Below are 25006 nucleotides of genomic sequence, written 5' to 3'. Positions count from 1 at the left end.
GAAGGCTCCTAAGTCGGGGACTCACTATATCTATGGAACACTAACTGGGTCCTAAGCCATATCTTTGCCTTTAGCTAAAGGCAAAGGAGAAAAGGAAAGATATACCCATCTGAATGCAGAGTTCCAAAGAATAGCATGGAGAGACAAGAAAGCCTGCCTCAGGGATCAATGCAAAGAAATAGAAGAAAACAATAGAGTGGGAAAGACTAGAGATCTCTACAAGAAAATTAGAGATACCAAGGAAACACTTCATGCAAAGATGGGCTCAATAAAGGACAGAAATGGTATGGACCTAACAGAAGCAGAGGATATTAAGAAGAGGTGACAAGAATACACAGAAGAAATATGCAAAAATGATCTTCATGGTCCAGATCTTCACACCCACCATGGTGTGATCACTCACCTAGAGGCAGACATCCTGAAGTAGGAAGTCAGGTGGACCTTAGGAAGCATCACTACGAACAAAGCTAGTGGAGGTGACGAAATTCCAGCTAAGCTATTTCATGTCCTAAAAGATGATGCTGTTAAAGTGCTGCACTCAATATGTGGAAATATGGAAAACTCTGCAGTGGCCACAGGACTGGAAAAGGTCCGTTTTCATTCCAGTCCCAAAGAAAGGCAATGCCAAAGAATGTTCAAACTACAGCACAATTGCACTTATCTCACAGGTTAGCAAAGTAATGCTCAGAATTCTCCAAGCTAGGCTTCAACAGTACATGAACCAAGAACTTCCAGATGTTCAAGCTGATTAGAAAAGGCAGAAGAACCAGAGATCAAATTGCCAACAGATCATAGGAAAAGCAAGTGAGTTCCAGAAAAACAACTACTTTTGCTTTATTGACTAAACCAAAGCCTTTGACTGTGTAGATCACAACAAACTGTGGAAATTTCTTCAAGAGATGGGAATACCAGACCACCTGACCTGCCTCCTGAGAAATCTGTGTGCAGGTCAAGAAGCAACAGTTAGAGCAGGACGTGGAACATCAGACTGGTTCCAAACTGGAAAAGGAGTACGTCAAGGCTGTATATTGTCACCCTGCTTATTTAACTTATATGCAGAGTACATCATGCAAAATGAGGGGCTGGATGTAGCACAAACTGGAATCAAGATTGCTAGGAGAAATATCAATAACTTCAGATATGCAGATGACACCACCCTTATGGCAGAAAGTGAAGAGGAAGTGAAGAGCGTCTTGATGAAAGAGAAAGAGGAGAGTGAAAAAGCTGGCTTAAAACTCAACATTCAGAAAACAAAGATCATGGCATCTGGTCCCATCACTTCATGGCAAATAGATGGGGAAACAACGGAAACAGTGACAGACTTTATTGTTTTTGGGCTCCAAAATCACTGCAGATGGTTACTGCAGCCATGAAATTAAAAGACGCTTACTCCTTGGAAGGAAAGTTATGACCAACCTAGACAGCATATTAAAAAGCAGAGACCAACAAAGGTCCATGTAGTCAAGGCTATGGTTTTTCCAGTGGTCATGTATGGATGTGAGAGATGGACTATAAAGAAAACTGAGCGCCGAAGAATTGATGCTTTTGAACTGTGGTGTTGGAGAAGACTCTTGAGAGTCTCTCAGACTGCAAGGAGATCCAACCAGTCCATCCTAAAGGAGATCAGTCCTGAATGTTCATTGGAAGGACTAATGCTGAAGTTCCAATACTTTGGCTGCCTGATGCAAAGAAGTGACTCATTGGAAAAGACCCTGATGCTGGGAAAGTTTGAAGGCAAGAGGAGAAGGGAACGACAGAGGATGAGATGGTTGCATAGCATCACCAACTCAATGGACATGAGTTTGAGCAAGCTCCAGGAGTTGGTGATGGACAGGGAGGCCTGGCATGCTGCAGTCTATGGTGTCGCCAAAAGCTGGACATAACTGAGTGAACTGAAGTGAAGCCATGTCTTATTTTAAAATTCATCTCAATCATATTAAATTGACCATATAGTGTCATAAGCAAAAAATAAAAATCATGAGATTTTGAGGCTGACTGGCTGGTGAGATGTTGATTCCATTCATAGATATTATAAAAGTATAGTAGAAGACCATCTAGACCTATGAATAAGTTTGCAGTAGGCTATATTGCTTTAAAGGCTATTGAAACACTTGGGAATGTGAGTTTTGTGGTTTGAAAGAGAGTTCTGAGCTGTTGGTGTAGATTCAAAGAGCATATGCTTATGGAAGATAGTTCAAGAAGTAAGCTTGCCAAGGATTTGAGATTGTAGACGAATACTGAGAACAAAATGTTGGCAAAGAATGAACTCCAGGTATCAGACTAGACTCTATAGAATCTAAGATATCTTAAGTGGGACAGAAAGTAGACAGTGGTACCAAATAGAACGATAACATGAAACAGATAAAAGAGCAATTCATAACTGTCATATCTTTCCATCGGTGATTGGCAGCTCATTAATAGAAAATAATCATAAAATCAGTCCCTGAAAATGTATAAAAAACTATGTGCTTCTAATTTAGGAGAGTTATTTTTATATATCCATTTTTCCTTGAGTGTTTTATTCAGTGTAAAACATTATAATTTGATCCTCTAACAGATGCACTGACTCTTCAGTTATATTTTCAAAGCTGGTGACAGATAATCCTTAAATAACAATGTTTGCACAGGAATCATTTTGAGAACAATTTGTTTTTGCAGTAATAAAATTTTATTTGACTTCAAAATGACCTGTGAAAGAGGTGGTTTCCAGCTCAGCAATTTGGTTTACATTAGATAAAACTATTTCATTTGAACTTTCAAAACGCTTCTGTTTTGTTTTAGTGAGGTATGGCTGGGAGTTGCATGATATTCGTGGTGTTTAGTATACTGCCATTATTGCCACAAAATTTTCATTCATGTAATTCCCTCACGTGATACCACTTTGTCGGTGAGTCAAATGATTGTTCTTTTTTGCTTAAATTCACTTTCACATGTTTTTTCTTTGATACATGGCTTTTTAGCACTCCCCATCAATTCTTTTGTATTGGAGGTTTATGGTTTTAATTTTAAGATCTCTTTTTAATATAGAAAAAAATACCCAAACTAGCTATAATCACGTGCTCATGAACAGCAAAAGAGGCATAACACTCAAAATACACAACTTCTGATGTTATAGTGAACATTTTTCAATTCTCTATGCCTTCGCTAGATGACTTGCTGCTTATTTTAAGGTCAGAGAAGATATTGATAGATTGATAGCTAAGTTCACTTGAACTGAGAAGTAAAGACACTTGGCCTTGGCCGTGATGTCAGTATAATAGCTTCTTCCACCCGGACCATCACCATCCACCACCATCTCTTGATGCAAAAAGAAACCTTAAGTGACTATCAGTTCAGTCGTTCAGTCATGTCTGATTCTTTTGCCACCCCATGGACTCCAGGCTTCCCTGTCCATCACCAGCTCCTGGAGCTTAAGTGACTTGGAGACTTATGATATGCTTTTAAACGTCACTTAGTCCAAGAGGTAGAAGAGTCACCTGTCATTGTTGCTCAGCGCTTTTTGGTTCAAATAAGGAGCACCTAAGTGTGTGGCAGTGAACCTGGACCCCACTGGGCTGCAGTAGCCTGGCACGCCCCCTTATAACCTGAACTCAATGGGCTGTCGTTGAATATTTGTTGTCTGAAACATTTAGACGCAGCTATGAAGTCTAATTCTACATAGAATATGTTCTATGATTTACTAAATAATTCAGTTTCATATGCATGCTAAGATATTTCATTCTTGACTAAACCATGAAATTTGGGTGTGAAGGCTTCTTTTTAAAACTATAATTTAACCACCTTTCAGGATTTTTATTGTACTGGACTTCTTATGCTCTACTGTTACACTGTACTTTTGATGGAGAGGGAGTTAATGAGAAATAAGAAGGTGATTAAGTTAATGAACTGTCTTCTCCACTGCACTTGTACTCTACAGTGACAAGTAGAAAATAATGCTGATTCCAGACCATGACATGAGCCTGAATCCAGTGCTGATTTAAAATGTACTCACGGTACAGTGTTTTCCTGTAAGTTTCTTTACCGTATTCACTGAGGAAAAGAACCTAACTTACTGTGCATTTCTCAAAAAACAAACTGCTTTAGTTAATATTATTAAGAAAACTGTTCAACTATCTATGTAGAATTTATATATAGTACTGTTCTATTTCACACTTTCTTAAATTTGCTTTATCAAATAGAAAATCTAGTGAAAGATTTAAATTGTATCATAGCAATTCTTTAAGAAGCAAAAAATAACAACAGGAACTTCCCCAGTGGTCCAGGGGCTAAGCCTTCACGCTGCCAATACAGGGGACCCAGGTTCGATCCTTAATCAGGGAGCTAGAGCTTACTTTTCGCAACTAGAGTTCACGTGCCATGACTAAAGATCCTGAGTGCTGGGACAAAGAGTCAGTGAAGCCAAATAAATATATAAATATTAAAAAAATAATATGAAATATGCAATCCTTGTGTTATTGCTTTCTACCTGACTGAACAAGATTTTGGGTTGTTAAAAATGAAAGGTAGGTGACAACTTCTAAAATTGTCTTAAATATTTTCTGCAAATGAATCACTGTCAATTTGGTCACGAGAGAACTAGAATCAAATTAGATCTATCTCTTGCTATCTGATCCCCTCCACGGCTCAGGAGAACCAATGCCCATTTCCAAATATGTAAACTCTTGTTACTTCCCATCCTAGGGTGCAGTTATAACCAGCCACAGAAGGAAGCCGCTTTGTTATCAATCTGCGCCTGCAGGTGGGAGCATTGTTGCTGGGGTGGGGTTGGGGGGGGCACATTTGTCACCACTTTTTTATTCTCTGTGCTCATGAGGTGTTGATCCAGTTAGAAGTGTTCTACTTGGTGGAGCATTGGTGCCAGGGCCTCTCTGACAGCATTGCTCTTGGATAATTCACACTAATGCCTGATGGTCACTAGTCCCTTGTTAATGCTCAAAAATGGTAGCTTCTCTGTCTTTGCATTTATAAGCTATTATGGTAAATAATCCTTCTTGTTGAAATATAGGAGTGCAGTTAAACTATATTATATTACATTCTTTTATGTATACATCTCATACATGCATATTGTATGCATATTCTTTTCCATTTTAGGTCATTAGAAGATATTGAATATAGTTCCTTGTGCTATACAGTAGGACTTTATTGTTTATCTGTTTTATACACAGTCGGGTATACCTGTTTATCCCAACCTCCTAATTATCTTCTCCCCTCCCACACTCTCCCCTGGTAACCACAAGTTTGTTTTCTCTCTGTGAATCTATTTCTGGTTTTGCATTTTGTTGTTTAGTCACTCAGTTATGTCCAATTCTTTGTGACCCCATGGACTGCAGCATACCAGGCTTCCTTGTCCTTTACTATGTCCCGGAGTTTATTCAAACTCATGTCCATTGAGTCGGTGATGTCATCCAACCATCTCATCCTCTGTCACCTCCTTGATCGCCCCTCTGTCTCCTCCTGCCCTTAATCTTTCCTAGCATCAGGGTATTTTCCAATGAGTCAGCTGTTCGAATCAGGTGGCCAAAGTATTAGAGCAACAGGTTTTGTACACATTTCCTTGAAAACAAATTAAGCTTTCTCCAAAAAAGATAACATTTGAAAAATATCACTGAAAAATGAGTGCAAAGAATTCTTTGTTGTTTTTCAGTCGCTAAGTCATGTCCTCCTCTTTGCAACCCCATGGACTATAGCCCACCAGGCTCCTCTGTCCTCCACTGTCTCCCAGAGTTAGCTCAAATCCATGTCCATTGAGTTTGTGATGTTACCTAAACATCTCATTCTCTGCTGACCCCTTTTCTTTTGCCTTCAGTCTTTTCCAGCATTAGGGGCTTTTCCAGTGAGGCAGCTTCTTGCATCAGATGGCTAAAGTATTGGAGCTTCAGCTTCAACATAGTCTTCAAGTGAATATTCGGGGTTGATTTCCTTTAGTATCCCCTTCATGGATTGCCCTTTGTCGTGGCAAAGAGACTTGCGTAACTCAGTGAAGTTATGAGCCATGCCATGTAGGACCACCCAAGACAGGTCACAGTGAAGAGTTTAAAAAAATGTGATCCACTGGAAAAGGAAATGGCAACCCACTCCAGCCTTCTTGCCTGGAGGACCCCGTGGATGGCATGAAAATAATTCTTAGATTGTTTTAAATTACACATTTTGGATTCATGTTTTCAGTTTTGTACAGTTGCTGCACCAGAAGTCTGAAATAGTGTCATTATTTTTTATGTAAAAAGCATGTTACACCTACCTATATATGTGTATGTGTTATTTATTTTAGTTTTTATTTAAATTGTAAGATAATTGGTTTATAATGTTGTCTTAGTTTTTGCTTTACAACAGCGTGAATCAGCTGTAAGTATACGTATATCCCCAGCCTCTAGCAGCTCCCTCCTATCTCCCTTCTAGGTCATCACAGAGCACTGAGGTGAGCTACCTGTGTTAAATAACAGCTTCCCACAAGCTATCAATTTTACAAATGGCAATGCGGCATATAGGCTTCCTCGGTGGCTCAGTGGTAAAGAATCCACATGCAATGCAGGAGACGTGGGTTTGATCCCTGGCTTGGGAAGGTCCCCTGGAAGAGGGCATGGCCACCCACTCCAGTATTCTTGCCAGGAGAGTTGCATGGACAATATATATATATATTTATATATATATATATATATACACACACACACACATACATATATATGCATATATACATACATACATATACACACATATATATACACACACACATATAATTTACTCTAAGATAAATATATATTTTACTCACTCCAAAACTCAAGTTAGTCTTTCAGAATGATTTTCTTTATTGATCCCTGTTTGCTAAACTCTTTTACACTAATGATGTTTTACCCAAATGGTTGCTTTATGATGGATAAGTTATTTTTGAGGAGAGTGTTGATTTCATAGATAAAAGGGTTCATGGATAGTTTTCAGGGGCTGCTTGAACATTCTGAAATTGTATGCTACTGTATGAAATTATGAGAGTCTGTATTTAGATATATAATTTCCTGGCTTGAATATTCATACTTTTCATCAGATTCTCAAAGCTTTCTCAAGCCCGTGGTTTAAAAGGATTTAAAACGATAGCTCTGGTTATCCTTGGTTCATAAGTGTAACATCATTGAGAATCCTGAAGTCTAGTTTTATATTTGGATCAGTTATAAGGGAACAGAGGATTATAGGCATTATTTATCAAATTATGTCAAAGTTTGTTTTTGTCTCAACAACTTCCTACATTGTGATATTCTGTCCAGACCATCCCATAGCATGCCCTTCACCATGATGGTGCTACCGTATTATCCTGCCATCCCATAATGCTCACAATCAGTTCTGAATATCCCCTATGATAACTTTCCTCTAGCAAATTGTAGTAAATATGCAAATTGTGAAGAGAATCTCTCAAATTTATCTGTGTTTCAAAGATATGTGTAGTTCTAAAGTCTGCCCAAGAGAATGGGGATTCTGTTTTTTAAAACAAGTATTTGACTTTGGTTTTCAGAAAGCTAAAAAGAGTTTCTTCCCTGAATATGATGCTCTATGGGTGAAATCTTACAGTTGCTTGAAGTTTTATTTTAGAGATCTCAGAGATGTGGTGACGTAATTCCAAATATGAATTTAGTATATATAACTCAGCTCCGTAGAAACAGATTTGCTGGGGTGACAATAGATTGCTGACGTCTCCCCTCGTAACATGAGGGATTTTGTTTCTTCTTAAGGCAGAAATCTTCAGAAAGCAGCAATAGGCCAGGAATCTACCCACATATCATACTTTTTAATCAATACATTTCCTACGTAAGCGTGTTTGCAGCTGAAACATGTGCTTTTACTCCTGGGCAACCCAGCCAGTCAACACTTATTTATTAAGTCTCTATTATAGGTGAGGTGCAGTGTTATTTAGGGGGATATATTAGTGAAAAACAAACAATGAAAACAAAGCAAAATGAACACCTAAGCAAAATCCATAATCTCTTGGAGTTTGTTAATGAAATTACATGCAGCTAAGTTAAAAACTGAATAATCAAGTGAGTAAGGGAATATATACATGAGACAGTATTCATTGTGAAAGGTATACAGTTTTTACTTTCAGTATTGCTTTATTTTCCCATACTTTTTAACCCTAATGATAAGGCACCTTTCAAGTGACCTCTTATCTTCTCCAAATATATATGAAGTTTATCATTTGTTAAGGAGTACTGAATTCTGGAGTAATGTTTACACTTAGAAGTAGAGTTAACATCAGGCCTATTGTTCCAAGCAATGGAATGGAGTTAGAATCCAGAAAATCAGCAATTATTGGTAAAAATGTCTCCTGCTTCCTTGGTAGTATTAGAAAGACCTCAGAAATAATCCATTAAAGAGAGGTTAAACAGGAAATGTTTAAAGTTAGGATTGTTATTTTGTTGCTGTTTTTATTTTAACCTGCCTTGAAATAAAATACTTTGAAAGTACTAGATATTACTAAGTTTATGAAAACAAAACATTCTACTTGGTGAGCTGAAATGACTATGGATGCTAACAGGAAAACAGACACTTCAGAATTCTTCGTACAGGTGTTTATGGTGAAAAATTTCTTGGAGTCATGTGATGTAGTGGAAAGAGAATAGGATTTAGACTCAAAAGCCCTGGATTGAAGGGTAAAGCTGTTTGTCATTATGGTAACCATGAGCCCAGGTTGTCTGGGGACCATCGTGGTTTATATCTGTGGTCTTGACACAATTAATGATACCACCTTATTTCAGTCATAAAAATGTGCTGATTTGGACAAGAAACTATATGGTCAATTTAAGGTGACAACCAGCTCTTTTTGCATTAATAAATTTTGCATGATACATTGGCTCTTCCAAGTGATTGTGAGAGCAGAAGAAACTTGTGTGTCAGAAAATGATTTGTAATCTGAAAATAATTTATAAGAGCTAGAAAGAGGTGTATAAATATTAGTGTATTCATTTGGACAGAATCACCACAGTGCCTGTGTAAAGAGAGTAGATTTATTTTAGTCAATCGCTCTGGAACAGAACAGATTGAACAGATTACTTAGATTAAACAAATGACTCTTGTTTAAGAAGCTGGATAGAGGCTTCCCCTGGAGGCCCTGTGGTTAAGACTTCTCCTTCCAATGCAGGGGTGCAGGTTTGATCTCTGGTGGGATAAGCTAAGATCTCACAAGCCTTGGGGCCAAAAAAAAAAAAAAAACATAAAGCAAAAGCAATGTTGTAACAAATTCCATAAAGACTTAAAAAGAAGTTGTATAATGCCCTAGTTTTCCAAAATGTGTTGTACTGGTATCAAGGTACAGAACAGGACAACAAGGAATAATAAACCTAGACTTGACTTGTGATGAGGATAAGGGATAGATTTCACTTAATTAAAATTCTAATGGGTTTACTAAACTGAGAAAAGTGGAACCAATTATTGCATAATTTCATCAATATTCAATTCAGTTTTCTTCCAGTTTGCCTCTTTATCATCTTCAAGAGACACTTGCATGTCCTATTAGCTTTGGGACATGGTAATAATTTTATTCTTTTTCAGAAGCTATTCCCAGTCATCACAGATGTTAATGAATTTGATCTTAAGTGAGCAATTTCTAAAAGAAAAAAAAACAGTCACGGGACTCTCCTCCCAGCTTCTGTTTTATTCAGGATGATCCATGTGCTCTCTGTAAACTGACTGAACCGTAGTGTGGTTTTCTTTTATTTTTTTTGCAGGGGCGTGATGTGCTCAGTCTATTGCTTTGCACAGGTTTTTCTCTAGTTGCTGCGAGCGGGGACTTCTCTCTAGTGGTGCATGGGCTTCTCTTGTTGCAGAGCATGTGCTCTGGGGCAGGAGGGCTTCAGGAGGACTCAGGTTCAGTAGTTATGGCTCACGGGCTTAGTTGCTCTGAGGCATGTGGGATCTTCCCGGACCAGGGATTGAACGCGTGTCCCCTACATTGGCAGGTGGATTCTTATCCACTGTGCCACCAGGGAAGTCCTGCGCCATACCTGTTTAGATTTCTTCCCGAGAAGCTGGCACAAGACTTGTGTTCATTTGAAATGAAATAAAACCAAATCAGTTTTTATTAACAGAAAATGAGTTTCCCACAACTTTAAGGTCTCTTCATCAGTAGGAAAAAGAAACTAAATCAGTCTAAATCTGTGAAGCCATTGACTAAACATTGTGTGGACCACAGAACCTTGGCAAGCAAGAGCCAACTCACCATTTGCAACTTTTAAAAATAGTTTCTGGGACAAGATATTAGGGGATAATTATTACTAATTCACAAGGTTGTTTAAAAAAACTAAAGAGAATATATATGGAAGGTAGTAATCTGCAATTTTGAGTAGCTAGTCAATAAATACTAGTTGAGTAAATGAGCAAGATTTAGGAAGAATGAAGCATCAAGGGAATATATCCTAAAAATAATGCTCTTTCTTTTATTTTTTTCTATGCCAGCCAAAACCCTCTCCCTTATACATTGGTACAGATGGCCATGAATGAGTTCATTTGACTGACTCAGATAACAATGATCACAAGCTTTATGTGTCTTTTCAATCATTAAAATAATTTCTACCTCCAAAATCTGAAATTGAAGATTCTGAACCCCCTACACTAGGATTTGAGGTCACCACAAGACTCAATTTTACTATCTCCATCTACTGGCAGGGAGGAACTATACCCAAGCATCTGGACTGGCATAGAAAAGAGGAGAAAGAACATTTAAAAGGTAAGCAAAACATATGTTTTTATTTACTTTACATTTTTAAACTTTACTTATACATTCTTGACATAATCTCAGGTGATTAAGGTTTATACAATGAAGCATATTAGAGAAGAGAATCTTTTTAGGGGGGATCATATTCTTATCTGATTCTCTGACATGAGCAACTATAGACTTCACTGTCTTCTTTTCACAGTGGGAGTTTTTCTGTCCTTGTCATTCTACATTTCTATCCAGTTGTGCCAATGCTCAGTACTGTTTTCATATTCCTAATAATCTGCAAACTGCAGCGGGGTTACTGAAATGTTCTCATTTATGAATTCTTTGATGTGTTAAAAGTAATTTCCCCTGGCACATTATATTGACCTTATGGTGTCGAGAGTGGCAGAATTTTTCTCAAACTGTAATTGATTATTCTGGTATTTCTTAGACTTTTTTTCCGCATTCTTCATTGATACTAATTTCATTTGGCAGAAAGTGCTGTATAAAAGGTCCCTGTTAATCAGTCAAAGTCTTCATACATATTTATATCAGTTTTTTTTTTTTTTTTTGGTATTTTTCCTTCCTATCATGAATCTTCAGTTTGGTTGGTTTTTAACAGGATTACAACACTGCAATCATGTTTTGAATTATGATAACTTCTCTAAATGTTTTGATGGTTTGTGTGCTTGTGCAAGAATAAATCTCTGTAAATTTAAATTGCATGCTTTAAATGATTAGGTGTTATTAATGCTTTTATTATACATATCTTTCTTTAAAAAGCCTGATCTCAACTAGAAAATAGGAGTAATAGCCACATGCCAAGATAATTAGTATTACTACACTTTCTGTAATTAAATTAAGTACAGTTTGTACTTTTTTCTCCTGTTAGGTTTCTCCTGCCTCTCCCCACCCCCAAACAAGTGTTTTCCTATCTTTTTTTCCATTTCTTTGGATAGTGTTCCACTTCTTTCAGAAGAGGGACTGGTGGATTTATAGGGGACATGGGTGGAAAGTTTTCAACATCAAAATCAGATTCTGTGGGCAAGAATTTTCAAGGAAATGCTCTGTTCAGACAGGTCTGTTCACTCTCTGGGAGGTCACGAATGCAGCTGGTCCATTTGCTGACTGAGGATTACAGGCACGTAAACAGTGCAAACACTGTTCAGAAGGATTCTTAAATCTCCTTGTGGCATCTGACAACGTCCAATCTGAGAGATGTATCCTCAGAGTCTTCTCTGAGGTCAGAATGTAGGGGAGTAGGTATTTTTGGATAATGTCGAAGGAAGCAGTGATAAGGAGTGTTAGAGAATCATCCATGAAATGAATGAAATGAAACTTCCGGTGGACTCTGTAAGGTTTCAGTTCAGTCCCTGCTTGGAATTTGTGTTCAAAATTCAAAATATGTATTTTCTTGACGCTGTCCCATCCCTATGTTTCAGCTCCTCTTTTCAGACTATTTTTCCCTGAATCTTTGGTTTGATTTTAAAACTATTGTCATAAAACTAGCTGTTGCTGGAGAATTCAGCTAATGGTTCTGTGGTTATAGTTAAGCCAATTATTCAGCATCTCTTTATTTACTCTCTTAGAGTAGACCAACTAGAAGATAAAATAACCTGAAATGACATAGCTAAACATGGTTAGATACCTCATGCTGCTGCTGCTGCTGCTAAGTCACTTCAGTCGTGTCCGACTCTGTGCGACCTCGTAGACGGCAGCCCACCAGGCTCCCCCGTCCCTGGGATTCTCCAGGCGAGAACCCTGGAGTGGGTGTGAAGTCACTCAGTCACGCGCGACTCTTCGCGGCCCCATGGACTGCAGCCTACCAGGCTCTTCTGTCCATGGGATTTTCCAGGCAAGAGTACTGGAGTGGGTTGCCATTGCCTTCTCCGGGATGCCTCATGATCATTATTAAAAATGTCACTGAGAAATAGAATTTAGGTAATCTATATACCCATCAATGTTACGTGTTTTATTTTTATTTTATGACTTCCACTTATTTTAAAAGTCCCACAGTTATATTTTATGCACATTTTAACATCACTTTAAGATTGAGGACAGTGGTTGAGGGTAGGGGGTAGGGTGGGAGGTAATGTTTTCCAGCCAAGCAGAATGATTAGAATATCCTTGAGCGTAAGTTTGTTTAAATATAGCCTCTGAAGTGCAGTCATGTCCAGTGTGATTACTCTTCATTTATTGCTGCTAGCTTGAGGTGGAATTCCTACTGAAACCAAATATCCTGCTACAGATGTAACTTCTAAATCTCAAATATTGCTATGAATGTGCAAACCTTTTATCAGTTATTGATAGTGTTTAATTAATAATATTAGAAACATAAAGTGGGAGGACGTGATTTGTATAAAAGCAACCAAATTTACTATTTTTCCTACTATCTTTGGATATTATTTATAAGAAACTCATAGGCTTATTACATATAAATTATATACATTCATCTTTGAATATGAAATGCTAAATATAAGTAGGAAACAGTAAAGTCTCATTTTTCAGTGGTGATGATTGCTAAATACATTAAGACAGAAATAAATTCATCTTTTATTGTTTCTTAGAAATCATTTATTTCCCCAATGCAGAGTTTAATGTAAGAGAGAATTTTAAGCATATTTTAGATTTACACATATTTTAGATATTCACTAAATTCATAAGCAAATGGCCTTATTTGCATTTTTGAATGAGCTTGTATTGATTACATTTTCATTATTATTGTCCTTGATGCATTTTAAACATCTTCCCATCAAAATGTCACTACTGTATCTAGACGTTTCACCAAGAAATAGGTCTCTGCTTTCAACATTTGAAATTGCTCATAAATTCCATCTCAATGTTGTGAATTATGTGTCTGGTGCACATACAATATACTGACAGATGCTGAGAATCTAAACAGATGAAGTTCTTTAATATATTTTTTCTTAACTAAGCGTAGTTGATTGTTCTGAGGTTAAATAATATGAATTTGTATTTAATAATGTTAGCTGGTTTGGGGGATAATATTTCAAATAAATACATTTCACTGCTTAAAATATTTCAGAGTTCCTACCACTTAATGTAAATTCTCTAATACTGAATAATAGTTTTAATTCAACAAGAGATTTGATTAAATATTGAAAAAATGAAATCAATAATGAATCTTTAAAGTGAATGCTTCTTTTTTAAAGTGAATTATTCCTCATTTATCTCTGTTCTGTGTTCTGGTTTTAGCCTTCTTGTGGCATGTATAATACTGTATAGTTTAACTCAGGATAAAATATAATAGCATTGCCTAAACATGTTTTGCTGTGGTAATGTGTGTGTATAAAATTATAATCATTACTAATTGGAGTTCAGTAAAGTGTTTAAGGAGATTCTGTGTTTCTGTTGTTCTCCAGTCTCTAAGTCATGTCCAACTCTTTGCAACCCCATGGACTACAGCATGCCAGGCTACCCTGTCCTTCACTATCTCCTGGAGTTTGCACAAACTCATGTCCAGTGAATCAGTGATGCATCCAACCATCTCATCCTCTGTTGCCCCCTTCTCCTCCTGCCCTCAATCTTTTCCAGCATCAGGGTCTTTTCCAATGATTTGGCTCTTCCCATCAGGTGGTCAAAGTATTGGAACTTCAGCTTCAGCATCAGTCCTTTTGATGAATATTCAGGGTTAATTTTGTTTAGGATTGTGTGGTTTGATTTCCTTGCTGTGCAAGGGAATCTCAAGAGTCTTCTCCAGCACCACAATTTGAAAACTTTAGTTCTTCAGTGCTCAGCCTTCTTTATGGTTCAGTTCTCACATCCATACATAACTGCTGGAAAGACTATAGCTTTGACTATACAGAACTTTGTTGGCAAAGTGATGTTTCTGCTTTTTAATACCCTGTGTACGTTTGTATAGCTTTTCTTCTAAGGAGCAAGCATCTTTTAATTTTGTGGCTGCAGTCACTGTCTGAAGTGCTTTTGGAACCCAAGAAAATAAAATTTGTCACTATTTCCATATTTTCCCCAACTGTTTGCCAGGAAGTGATGGGGCCAGATGCTATGATCTTGGTTTCTTGAAAGTTGAGTTTTAAGCCATCTTTTTCACTCTCTTCTTTCACCCTCATGAAGAAGTTGTTTAGTGTCTCTTTGTTTTCTGCCATTAGAGTGGTATCATCTGCATATCTGAGGTTTTTTTATATTTCTCCTGGCAGTCTTGATTACAGCTTGTGATTCATCCAGCCTAGCATTTCGCATGATGTACTCGGCATATAGGTTAAATAAGTAGGGTGACAATATACAGCCTAGCCCTACAACTTTCCAGATTTCTAACTAGACTGTTGTTCCATATCTGTTTTGTTACTTCTTGACATGTGGACAGGTTTCTCAGGAGAAAGGTAAGGTGGTCTGGTAGTCCCATCTCTTTAAGAATTTTCCAAGTTTGTTGTGATCCACACAGTCAAAGGCTTTGGTGTAGTCAGTAAAGCAGAAGTAGATGTTTTTCTGGAAATCTCTTGCTTTTTCTGTGATCCAGTAGATGTTGGCAATTTGATCTCTGGTTCCTCTGCCTTTCTAAATCCAACTTGTACATCTGCAAGTTCTCAGTTCACCTACTGCTGAAGCCTATCTTGAAGGATTTTCAGCATTAACTTTCTAGCATGTGCAATGAGTGCAGTTGTATGGTAGTCTGAACATTCTTTGGCATTGCCTTTCTTTTGAATTGGAATGAAAACTGACCCTTTCCAGTCCTGTGGCCACTGCTGAGTTTTTCAAATTTGCTGACATATTGAGTGCAACACTTTCACAGCATTGTTTTCTAGGGTTTGAAATAGCTCAGCTGGAATTCCATCACCTCCTCTAGCTTTATTCGTAGTATTGCTTCCTAAAGCCCACTTGACTTCACACCCTAGGATGTTTGGCTCTAGATGAGTGACAGCACCTTTGTGGCTATCCAGGTCATTTAGAACTTTTTTGTGTAGTTCTTCTGTGTATTTTTGCCACCCCTTCTTAATCTCTTGTGCTTGTTTTAGGTCCTTGCTGTTTCTGTCCTTTATTGTGCCTATCTTTGCATGCAATGTTCACTTGTTACCACCAATTTTCTTGAAGAAGTCTCTATTCTTTCCTTTTCTACTGTTTTCTTCTATTTCTCTGCACTGTTCACTTGGGAACATTTCTTACCTCCCCTTGCTATTCTCTGGGACTCTGAATTCAGTTTGGCATATCTTTCCCTTTCTCCTTTGCCTTTCACTTCTCTTCTTTTCTCAGGTATTTGTAAGACCTCCTCAGGCAACCACTTTGCCTTCTTGAATTTCTATTTCTTGGTGATGCTTTTGGTTACCAACTCCTGTACAATGTTATGAACCTCCATCCATAGTTCTTCAGGTACCCTGTCTATCGTATCTAATCCCTTGATCTCTTTGTCACCTCCACTGTATAATCATCAGAAATTTGATCTAGATCATACCTGAATGAGCTTATGATTTCCCCTTCTTTCTTCAATTTAAGCCTGAATTTTGCAATTAGGAGCTCGTGATTGTAGCCACAGTCGGGTCCAGGTCTTGTCTTTGCTGACTGTATACAGCTTCTCCATATTCAGCTTCAGAGAATGTAATCAATTTGACTTCAGTGTTGACCATCTGGTGATGTCCATATGTAGAGTCATCTCTTGTATTGTTGGAAAAAAGGGGTTTTGCTATGACCAGGGTATTCTCTTCACAAAACTCTTAGACTTTGCCGTGCTTCATTTTGTTTTCCAAGGCCAAACTTGCCTGTTATTCCAGGTAGCTCTTGACTTCCTACATTTGTATTCCAATCCCCTGTGATGAAAAGGCCATGTTTGTTTGTTTGGTTGGTTGGTTGGTTTTTGGTATTGTTATAGATCTTTCCCTGGTGGCTCTGGTGGTTAAGAATCCACTTGCAATGTGGGAGACCTGGGTTCGATCCCTGGGGTGGGAAGATCCTCAGGAGGAGGGCATGACAACCCACTTCAGTATTCTTGCCTGGAGAAACACCATGGACAGAGGAGCCTGGCAGGCTACAGTCCATGAGGTCGCAAAGAGTCGGACACGACTGAGTGGCTAAGCAAGCATGTATTAGGTCTTGTAGGTCTTCACAGACCCTTTCAGCTTCTTCGGCATCACTGGTTGGGGCATAGGTTTGGATTACTTTGATTTTGAATGGTTTACCTTGGAAATGAACCGAGATCATTCTGTTGTTCTTGAGATTGCACCCAAGTACTGCATTTTGGACTCTTTTGTTGACTGTGAGGGCTAGCCTATTTCTTCTCAGGGATTCTTGCCCACAGTAGCAGATATAATGGTCATCTGAATTAAATTCACCCATTCCTGTCCATTTTAGTTTATTGATTCCTAACATGTTGGTGTTCACTCTTGCCATCTCCTGTATTTCTGTACTAGGCAGTTTATCCTGCATCATTGTAGGTAAGAAGATCATTGAAAGTTCGTCTTCCATAATTGAGCCTTCATTGAAAATGTTATACCCCCAAACCAAAATAGATTATTTTTACCGTTACCTTGAGGTCAAAATACCATGTTGTCAAATCACTGCCATTTGTTTCCCATGCCTCAATACCAGAAGAATTTTATAGATCTTACTTGTGGTGTAACATCAATTCAGATATTTCAGCAATGAAAAGGGAACACCAGCAATAGCCACACCAGGATAAATGGCCTGAAACTGCCACTCCAGGCAGACCCAAACATGTTTGCTATGTAACAATTTTGGTTGCTTGTATAAAAATCTTAGCTCTAACTGGTTTAAATGGTGTAAGTAATTTGATTAATCATGTTTTGAGAAGCCTAGAAATGGGCTGAATTTACTGTGTGCTTTGAGCTGGGATCTGGCCCCGTCTTGCTGTCCTACTGTGTGTCTGTCTACTTCTGTGCATCGACTTTTCCATCAGACTGACTTCTAAAATGACACCTTATTGGCTACAGCAGTTCTAGACCTTACTTCTGTGCCCAACTTGGTCTTGTTCTCTACTGTTGAGGAAAAGGAAAAAAAAAAACAGCCACTGGATTCACTCTGATTGGCCCATTAGAGCTAATCCATGAAACAAGGGAAATTGGCGTATGTTGATTTTCCAGGCATACTTCTGGGTAGAGTCAGTCCAGGACTGCTTCACTGTGGTGGTGTTGGGGGGCTCTGGGAAGATGCTCACTTGTAAACTTTTCATCATTGCACATGGAAGGTTTGCTCTGAACTTCTGAACTGGGTCCTCGTTTCTTACCATTGCTCATAGTTAGGTAGGATGGTAATAGCTGAGTTCATTTACTTCTTATTAGATACAAAATAATTCAAACCGTGATATGCACGGCTATGTATAAAATAGATAACTAACAAGAACCTACTGTACAGTACAGGTAACTCTCCTCAGCGCTCTGTGGTGGCCTGAATGGAAAAGAAATACAAAAACGAGGGGATTTATGTATCCAGGTAGCTGGTTCACTTTGCTGCGCAGCAGAAACGAACACGACATTGTAAAACAACTATATTCCAATAAAAATTCATCTTAAAAAGACAGTGTCAGGTCAAAGAAACTGCATAATTTCTACAAAGTTATCGTTTTTGCCATCTTCTTCAGTCAACCTGAACTGCTGATTCAGGCAATTGGGGATTCGCATTCACTGTTGAGAAATTACTGCTTCTAGCTTCATTAGTTTTGTCTTTGTGAAATTGGATTCCTTGTGTATACTGGCCAATTTTGCATTATCTTTCATAGCAATCTCCTGTTCACTAATATCAGAAAAACTGGACAGTTGATAAAAATTTTTCTTTCTCACTGTGTTTGAATTAGATAGAATATGATGGACAAAATGTCTGTTTTACATACATACTGATTTATAATTATCAAGGTGGTTAGTTTATACAAGTATCATTTCATTTGAATTTTAAAACAACCTCTGATTATTGCAAGTTTATAAAAATTAAAACCTAATGTGAAGTATCTTGCCTAAAATAACAGATTTTTACCATCAACTGATTCATAGTTCAGAGTTAAGATAAAATAATAATACATGTGGTATTCTCAGTGTGGTAAAATTATAGAAGGTGCTTTATTTAAAAATGAGTATGTTAAGACAATGGAAAATCTCAGTAATGAGTGATATAAAACGTGTCACCTGGAGCTGAAGTATGTATGTAGGTAATAATAGATGAACTTTGAGTAAAATATGAAGTAAGGGACTTGAGGAATATACATTGTAAAGGTTTATTACGTCTACATGTATAGCCTCTGGAAACTTAGGAATGAAAGATGAAATATTGAAATATTGAATTTTTTTGCCATGAGCTAGGAAATAATTTTTCTTTATCTTAGCAATATGTACCATGTGATGCCATGTGCTGGGCGAAAAGCTAGATACTGGTTACAGACTTCAGAATCAGTTCTGTCTAGGTTTTTCTGTCTCACTGAACGCTCAGAGTAGAGCAGGAAAGAAAGGAAGGTCAGCCCACCAAGGATGATTAAAATATGCCGCCCTACATAGAGAACAGACTTATGGTATCGCCCAAGGGGAGGAGGTGGGGTAGGGATGGATTGGGAGTTTGGGATTAGCAGATACAACTATTATATATAGGGAATGGATAAACATCAAGGCCTTACCGCATAGCAGAGGGCACTATATTCAGTGTCCTGAGGTAAACTGTGATGGAAAAGAATATATATAAAAAAAAATTGTGTGTGTGTATGTGTGTATAACTGAATCACTTTCCTGTACAACTCAAATTGACACAATGCTCTAACGCAACTCCACTTGAATAAAGTAACTTTTATAAGATGCAGCCCTCAAGAAATGTACAAAGGGAATTCAGGATTACATTCTATCTGAAGTGGGTTTTGATAATGGAATATATGCTTACTAGAATTTCTAGTTGAGGAATGATACTAAATTACAGTCTTATAAGTTGTCACATCAAGAGTACAAAGCTTCGCCTGGTTCAGACATCCCAAGCCCTTGGTGCAGTGCATGAAAGAAAATAGGTTCTCAGTATATGATTTTTGACTATTCATTCCCTTGAGGAATAAATGATTATCATCTGTGATAGATTCAAGAGCCACAATTGTATATATTTTAAATAATTGCTTTTGTTTTTATGGCTTGCTTAATATAGCAATCTCTTATTTTCCCCTAGTGCACAGTTATTCTCATACATAATTCATGAAGAGTTGGAGGTATTGTTGTTCAGTCACTAAGTCATGTCTGACTCTTTGTGACCCCATGGACTGCACATGCCAGGCTTCCCTGTCCTTCAGGATCTCCTGGAGTCGACTCAAACTTATGTCCATTAGGTCAGTGATGCCACCCAACCATCTCATCCTCTCTTGCCCACTTCTCCTGCCCTCAACATTTCCAAGCTTCGGGGTCTTTTACAGTGAGTTGGGTTTTCACATCAGGTGACCAAAGTATTGGAGCTTCAGTATCAGTCCTTCTAATGAATATTCAGGATTTATTTCCTTTATGAGTGACTGATTTGATCTCCTTTCTGTCCAAAAGACTCTCAAGAGTCCTCCAGCGACACAATTCTGAAGCATCAATTTTCCAGCTCTCAGCTTTCTTAATAATCCATCTCTTACATCTATACATGAACTGGAGAAACCATAGCCTTGACTAGACAGATCTTTGTTGACCAAGTAATGTCTCTGCTTTTAATATACTGTCTAGGTTGGTCATAACTTTCCTGCCAAAGATTAAATGTCTTTTAATTTCATGGCTGCAGTCACCATCTGCAGTGATTTTGGAGCCCAAGAAAATAAAGTCTGCCACTGTTTCCACTGTTTCCCCATCTATTTGCCATGAAGTGAAGGGACCAGATGCCATGACCTTAGTTTTCTGAATGTTGGACTTTAAGCCAACTTTTTCATTCTCCTATTTTACTTTTATCAAGAGGCTCTTTAGTTCTTCTTCTTTTTTTGCCATAAGGGTGGTGTCATCTGCATATCTGAGGTTATTGATATTTCTCCCGGCAATCTTGTTTCCACCTAGTGCTTCATTCAGCCTGCACTTCGCATGATGTACTCCTCATAGAAGTTAAATAAGCAGCTTAACAATATACTGCCTTGACATACTCCTTTCCCAGTTTTGAACCAGTCCATTTTTCCATGTCCTGTTCTAACTGTTGCTTGTTGACCTGCATACAGATTTCTCAGGAGGCAGGTAAGGTGGTCTAATATTCCCATCTCTTTAAGAATTGTCCACAGTTTGTTGTGATCCACAAGGTCAAAGACTTTATTGTAGTCAATGAAACAGATGCTTTTCTGGAATTCCCTTGCTTTTTCTATGATCCAGCAGATGTTGGCAGTTTGCTGTCTGGTTCCTCTAATTTTTTATTATTATTATTATTTTTTTTTTTTGGTTCCTCTAATTTTTCTATATCTAGCTTGTACATCTGGAAGTTCTCAGTTCACCTACCAGTGAAGCCTAGCTTGAAGGATTTGAGCATTAACTTGCCAGCTTGTGAACTAAGAGCGTTTGTGTGGTGGTTTGAACATTCTCTTGCATTGCCTTTCTTTGAGATTGTAATGAAAACTGACCTTTCCCAGTCCCTGCAGCCACTGCTGAATTTTCCAAATTTGCTGACATATTGAGTACAGCATTCTGACAGTATCAGCTTTTAGGATTTGAAATAGCTCAGCTGGAATTCCATCACATCCTCTAGCTTTTTTTGTCATAATTCCATGCCTTCCTCCAGGGCATCTTCCCAACCCAGAGCTCCAACCCAGGTCTCCCACATTGCAGGCAGTTTCTTTACCATCTGAGCCACGAGGGAAGCCCAAGAATACTGGAGTGGATAGCCTATCCCTTCTCCAGGGGTCCTTCCCAACCCAGGAATCGAACCAGGGTCTCCTAATTGCAGGCAGATGAACTACAAGGGAAGCCCCTAATGCTTTCTGAGACCCACTTGACTTTGCCCTTCAGGATGTCTGGTTCTAGGTGTGAGTGATCACACCATGGTGATTATATGGATCATTAAGATCTTTTTTGTATAGTTCTTGTGTTTATTCTTGTCACCTCTTCTTAATCTCGTCTGCTTCTGTTAGGTCCTTGACATTTCTGGCCTTTGTTGTGCCCATCTTTGCCTGAAATATTCCCTTGGTATCTCCAGTTTTCTTGAAGAGATCTCTGTTCTCTCCCATTCTGTGAAAATTTCCTCGATTTCTTTGTATTGTCCACTTAAGAAGGCTTTCTTATCTCTCCTTACTCTTCTCTGGAACTCTGCATCTAGGTGTGTGTGTCTTTCCCTATCCCCTGTGCCTTTTATTTCTCTTCTTTTCTCAAAGAAGAAAAGCCTTCGGAGATAACCACTTTGACTTCTTGCATTTCTTTTTTGTGATGGTTTTAGTCACCGCCTCCTATACAAGTTATGAACTTCCATCCATCGTTCTTCATGCACTCTATCTACCAGATCTAATCCTTTGAATCTCTTTGTCACCTCCACTGTATAATCATGACGGATTTGATTTAGGTCATACCTGAAGAGTCTAGTGGTTTTCCCTACTTTCTTTGATTTAAGCCTGAGTTCTGCAAAAGGGAGCTGATAATCTGAACCAAAATCAGCTCCAGATCTTGTTTTTGATGACTGTATAGAACTTCTCCATCTTCAGCTGAAAAGAATATAGTCAGTCTGATTTTGGTTTTTACCATCTGGTGATGTCCACATGTAGAGTCATCTCTAGTGCTGTTGAAAGATGGTGTTGGCTATGACCAAGGTGTTCTTTTGGCCAAACTATGTTAGCTTTTGCCCTGTTTCATTCTGTACTGCAACACCAAACTTTCTTGTTACTCCTGGTATCTTTTGACTTATTTTTGCATTCCAGTCTGCTGTGATGAAATTTTTTCCTAGTAAGCTTTTGTTCTTGCATGTAATTCATGAATAGTTTGAGATAGACTGCACTAACTTCTGATTGTGTTTCTTTTATTTGCTCTTGTTTTATAGTATGTAAATGGTAGATTGAGTCATGACAAAATAAAAACATGAGTCATAGTTTTCTGTCTAGCATATTATTGTACTTTTATGCTAATAAACAGGATTTAGAATATTAAGCATTAAAAACTCCTATATAGTTTATAATTTATATAGACAGATTTATTTGCACAGTGGAGCTCAGGTATACTGTCTGTCTACAGAATCAAGAAAGATTAATTGAGATAACTCTGGATTTTCCAGGCAAAAAGGTGCCATTTATGGAGCCAGTGAAACAAGCCATATACACATATGTATATATGTATGCATGTTTATATATGTGTAGTATGATTTTAACTAACTTTTGTTAAAAGTAAAATTTGTTAATTAACACTTAAATAGATTGAAAATGGAAACAGGCTTGTGAAAACTAGCAAGATTAAAATAAAGGTTTATCACAATTAAAAAAAAAAAAAACAGCTAGTGAACAGAGCAAAGCACAAATAAGACATTGACTGTGTTTATGTATCAAGGAAAGGTTTGGAAATAGATGCAACTGTTACAGAAATGCCTTTTCTGACCCAGTTTGAAAATAACATATTTAGAAATAAACACACCAAAAATCATATAAGACACCTGTGAAATCTACTATTTCACAAGGATACTTTCCTATACAGCCTTGCCTATGTTAATAGGATCCCGAGTTCTGCCGAACTTTAAACCAAGATTGAAGACCCTTCCGTTTACCTCCTTCTGAATCCTCCAAGACTTTTCTGCTACAGTCAACTTAAAACATTAGCATGCAGAAGGACATGGATGGTTTCTCTTTCTTTATGGATCATATCTTGTCCACAAACTTCTTTTTTGATGTTATCTTTTAAAATAATACAACTTTTTCAAGTATTACATTTTTATTGCTTTCCATGATTTTCTTATTCTAGCTGCTTTCATTCATAATGAATACACCTTTAAAGGAACTACCTGCGAATATGGCAAGTAGAATAAAACTACTTTGATTTTAATGTTAACTTGTTTAATAATGTTTAATGTTAATACACAAATGTGTAATGATTTTTTAAAAATTAATTTACTTAATTTTTGGCTGCTTGGGGTCTTGGTTGCTGTGCTGGGCTTTCTCTGGTTGCAGTGAGCAGGGGCTACTCTCTAGCTGAGGTGTGCAGGCCTCTCATTGTAACTTCTTTAGTTGTAGAGCATGGGCTCTGGGGGCAGGTCAGTAGTTGTGGTCCAGTTCCTGGACCAGGGATCCAACCCATGTCCCCCACCTTGGCAGATGGACTCTTAACCACGGAACCATAAGGGAAATCCCTGTAATGATTCTTTATAACTGGAATGATGACCAAGCTGTATGGCTTGTGGGATATTAGTTTCCCCACCAGGGACTGAACCTGGGCTCTTGATAGTGAAGGTGCCAAGTCCTAACCACTGGGATGCCAGGAAGTTCTCTTTGTAATTGTATTGTATGTGAACATATATAGTCAACAATTTTGCAGTATTTACATGATTAATCTCCTTTCCTGTCCTTTTTTAATTTTTATTTCATGTTAGTTTTCAGTACTCCTACCTCAAGGTGGATTGGGCAGGATAATAGGAAAAAGTGTTAATATTAAATTTTAAAATTTACTGTCTGTAAGTATTTTCATGCTAATCCTATCTGGATAAACAAGCCTTATTCTTGTTTAGGATGCATTGAAATAGAGTGTTGCAAATACTTTTATGATTTGCCACCAAACATCTGTTTCATTTCTTTGGTACTTTCTTTGAATATCGTGCTCATTGTTTAGGAAAAGCAAATGTTCAATAAAGTAGTCACAAAATATGCACTTGTCTCTACCCTGATATCCTAGTAAAGTTCTATGTTTGGAAAGATCATTTTTAAACAACTGAACTACGAATGCAGTCTTATTTTGGTAGATCCTAAATGTTGTTTCTTTTTTCTTTTCTTTTTGATTATAGGCCTACTTGTTTGAGATTTACATAAACTGTTGACAGTCATGTGCAAATCATATGTATTTGGTGGCAAACCTCACTGCATTCCAAGATGATTTGGGGGGAGCAGCAATTTAACTTGAAAGGAAATTTACAATTCTTTTACCACAAATAAGGTCTAGATTTTCAGCCTTTAAATTATGCCTAATTATAGTTTAATGAAATTGTGAACTATAGAGGAAAAAAGATGTAAACATAATTTAAGTATATGCATTTTAGCTATGGGCTTTTTTGCCTGCAGATATAAAAATAGAATTCAGATCTTTTAGTATCCATGTAGTTTTCTAGATTGCATATGAAAGCATAAACACAGCTATATTTGTAAAGAGTGTCTCAGATGACATAAAGCACTTTTTTTGAGACAGAAGGGGGAAAATAATAAATTTTAATAAATCTGATTGGAAAAAAATTAATTCATTAAAAAAATATTAGTTG

At 37.6% G+C, this 25006-nt stretch overlaps 1 protein-coding gene across 3 annotated transcripts in view; it reads left to right on the top strand.

The window, feature by feature from the left end:
- PDGFC (platelet derived growth factor C) overlaps positions 1-25006 on the top strand; it is a 242254-nt gene that overhangs the window by 112208 nt on the left and 105040 nt on the right. The window contains exon 2 of one of the 3 annotated variants that reach the window (XM_061142250.1): positions 10645-10705. The exons of the other annotated variants lie outside the window; for them this stretch is intronic. Coding sequence (XP_060998233.1) covers positions 10645-10705 — 61 coding nt within the window. The remainder of the gene's footprint in view (positions 1-10644; positions 10706-25006) is intronic. 3 annotated transcript variants of the gene reach the window in all.

The sequence above is a fragment of the Dama dama genome, chromosome 5 (assembly GCF_033118175.1).
Source record: "Dama dama isolate Ldn47 chromosome 5, ASM3311817v1, whole genome shotgun sequence".
NCBI lineage: Eukaryota > Metazoa > Chordata > Mammalia > Artiodactyla > Cervidae > Dama > Dama dama.
This window is presented reverse-complemented; position numbering and strand designations above follow the sequence as displayed.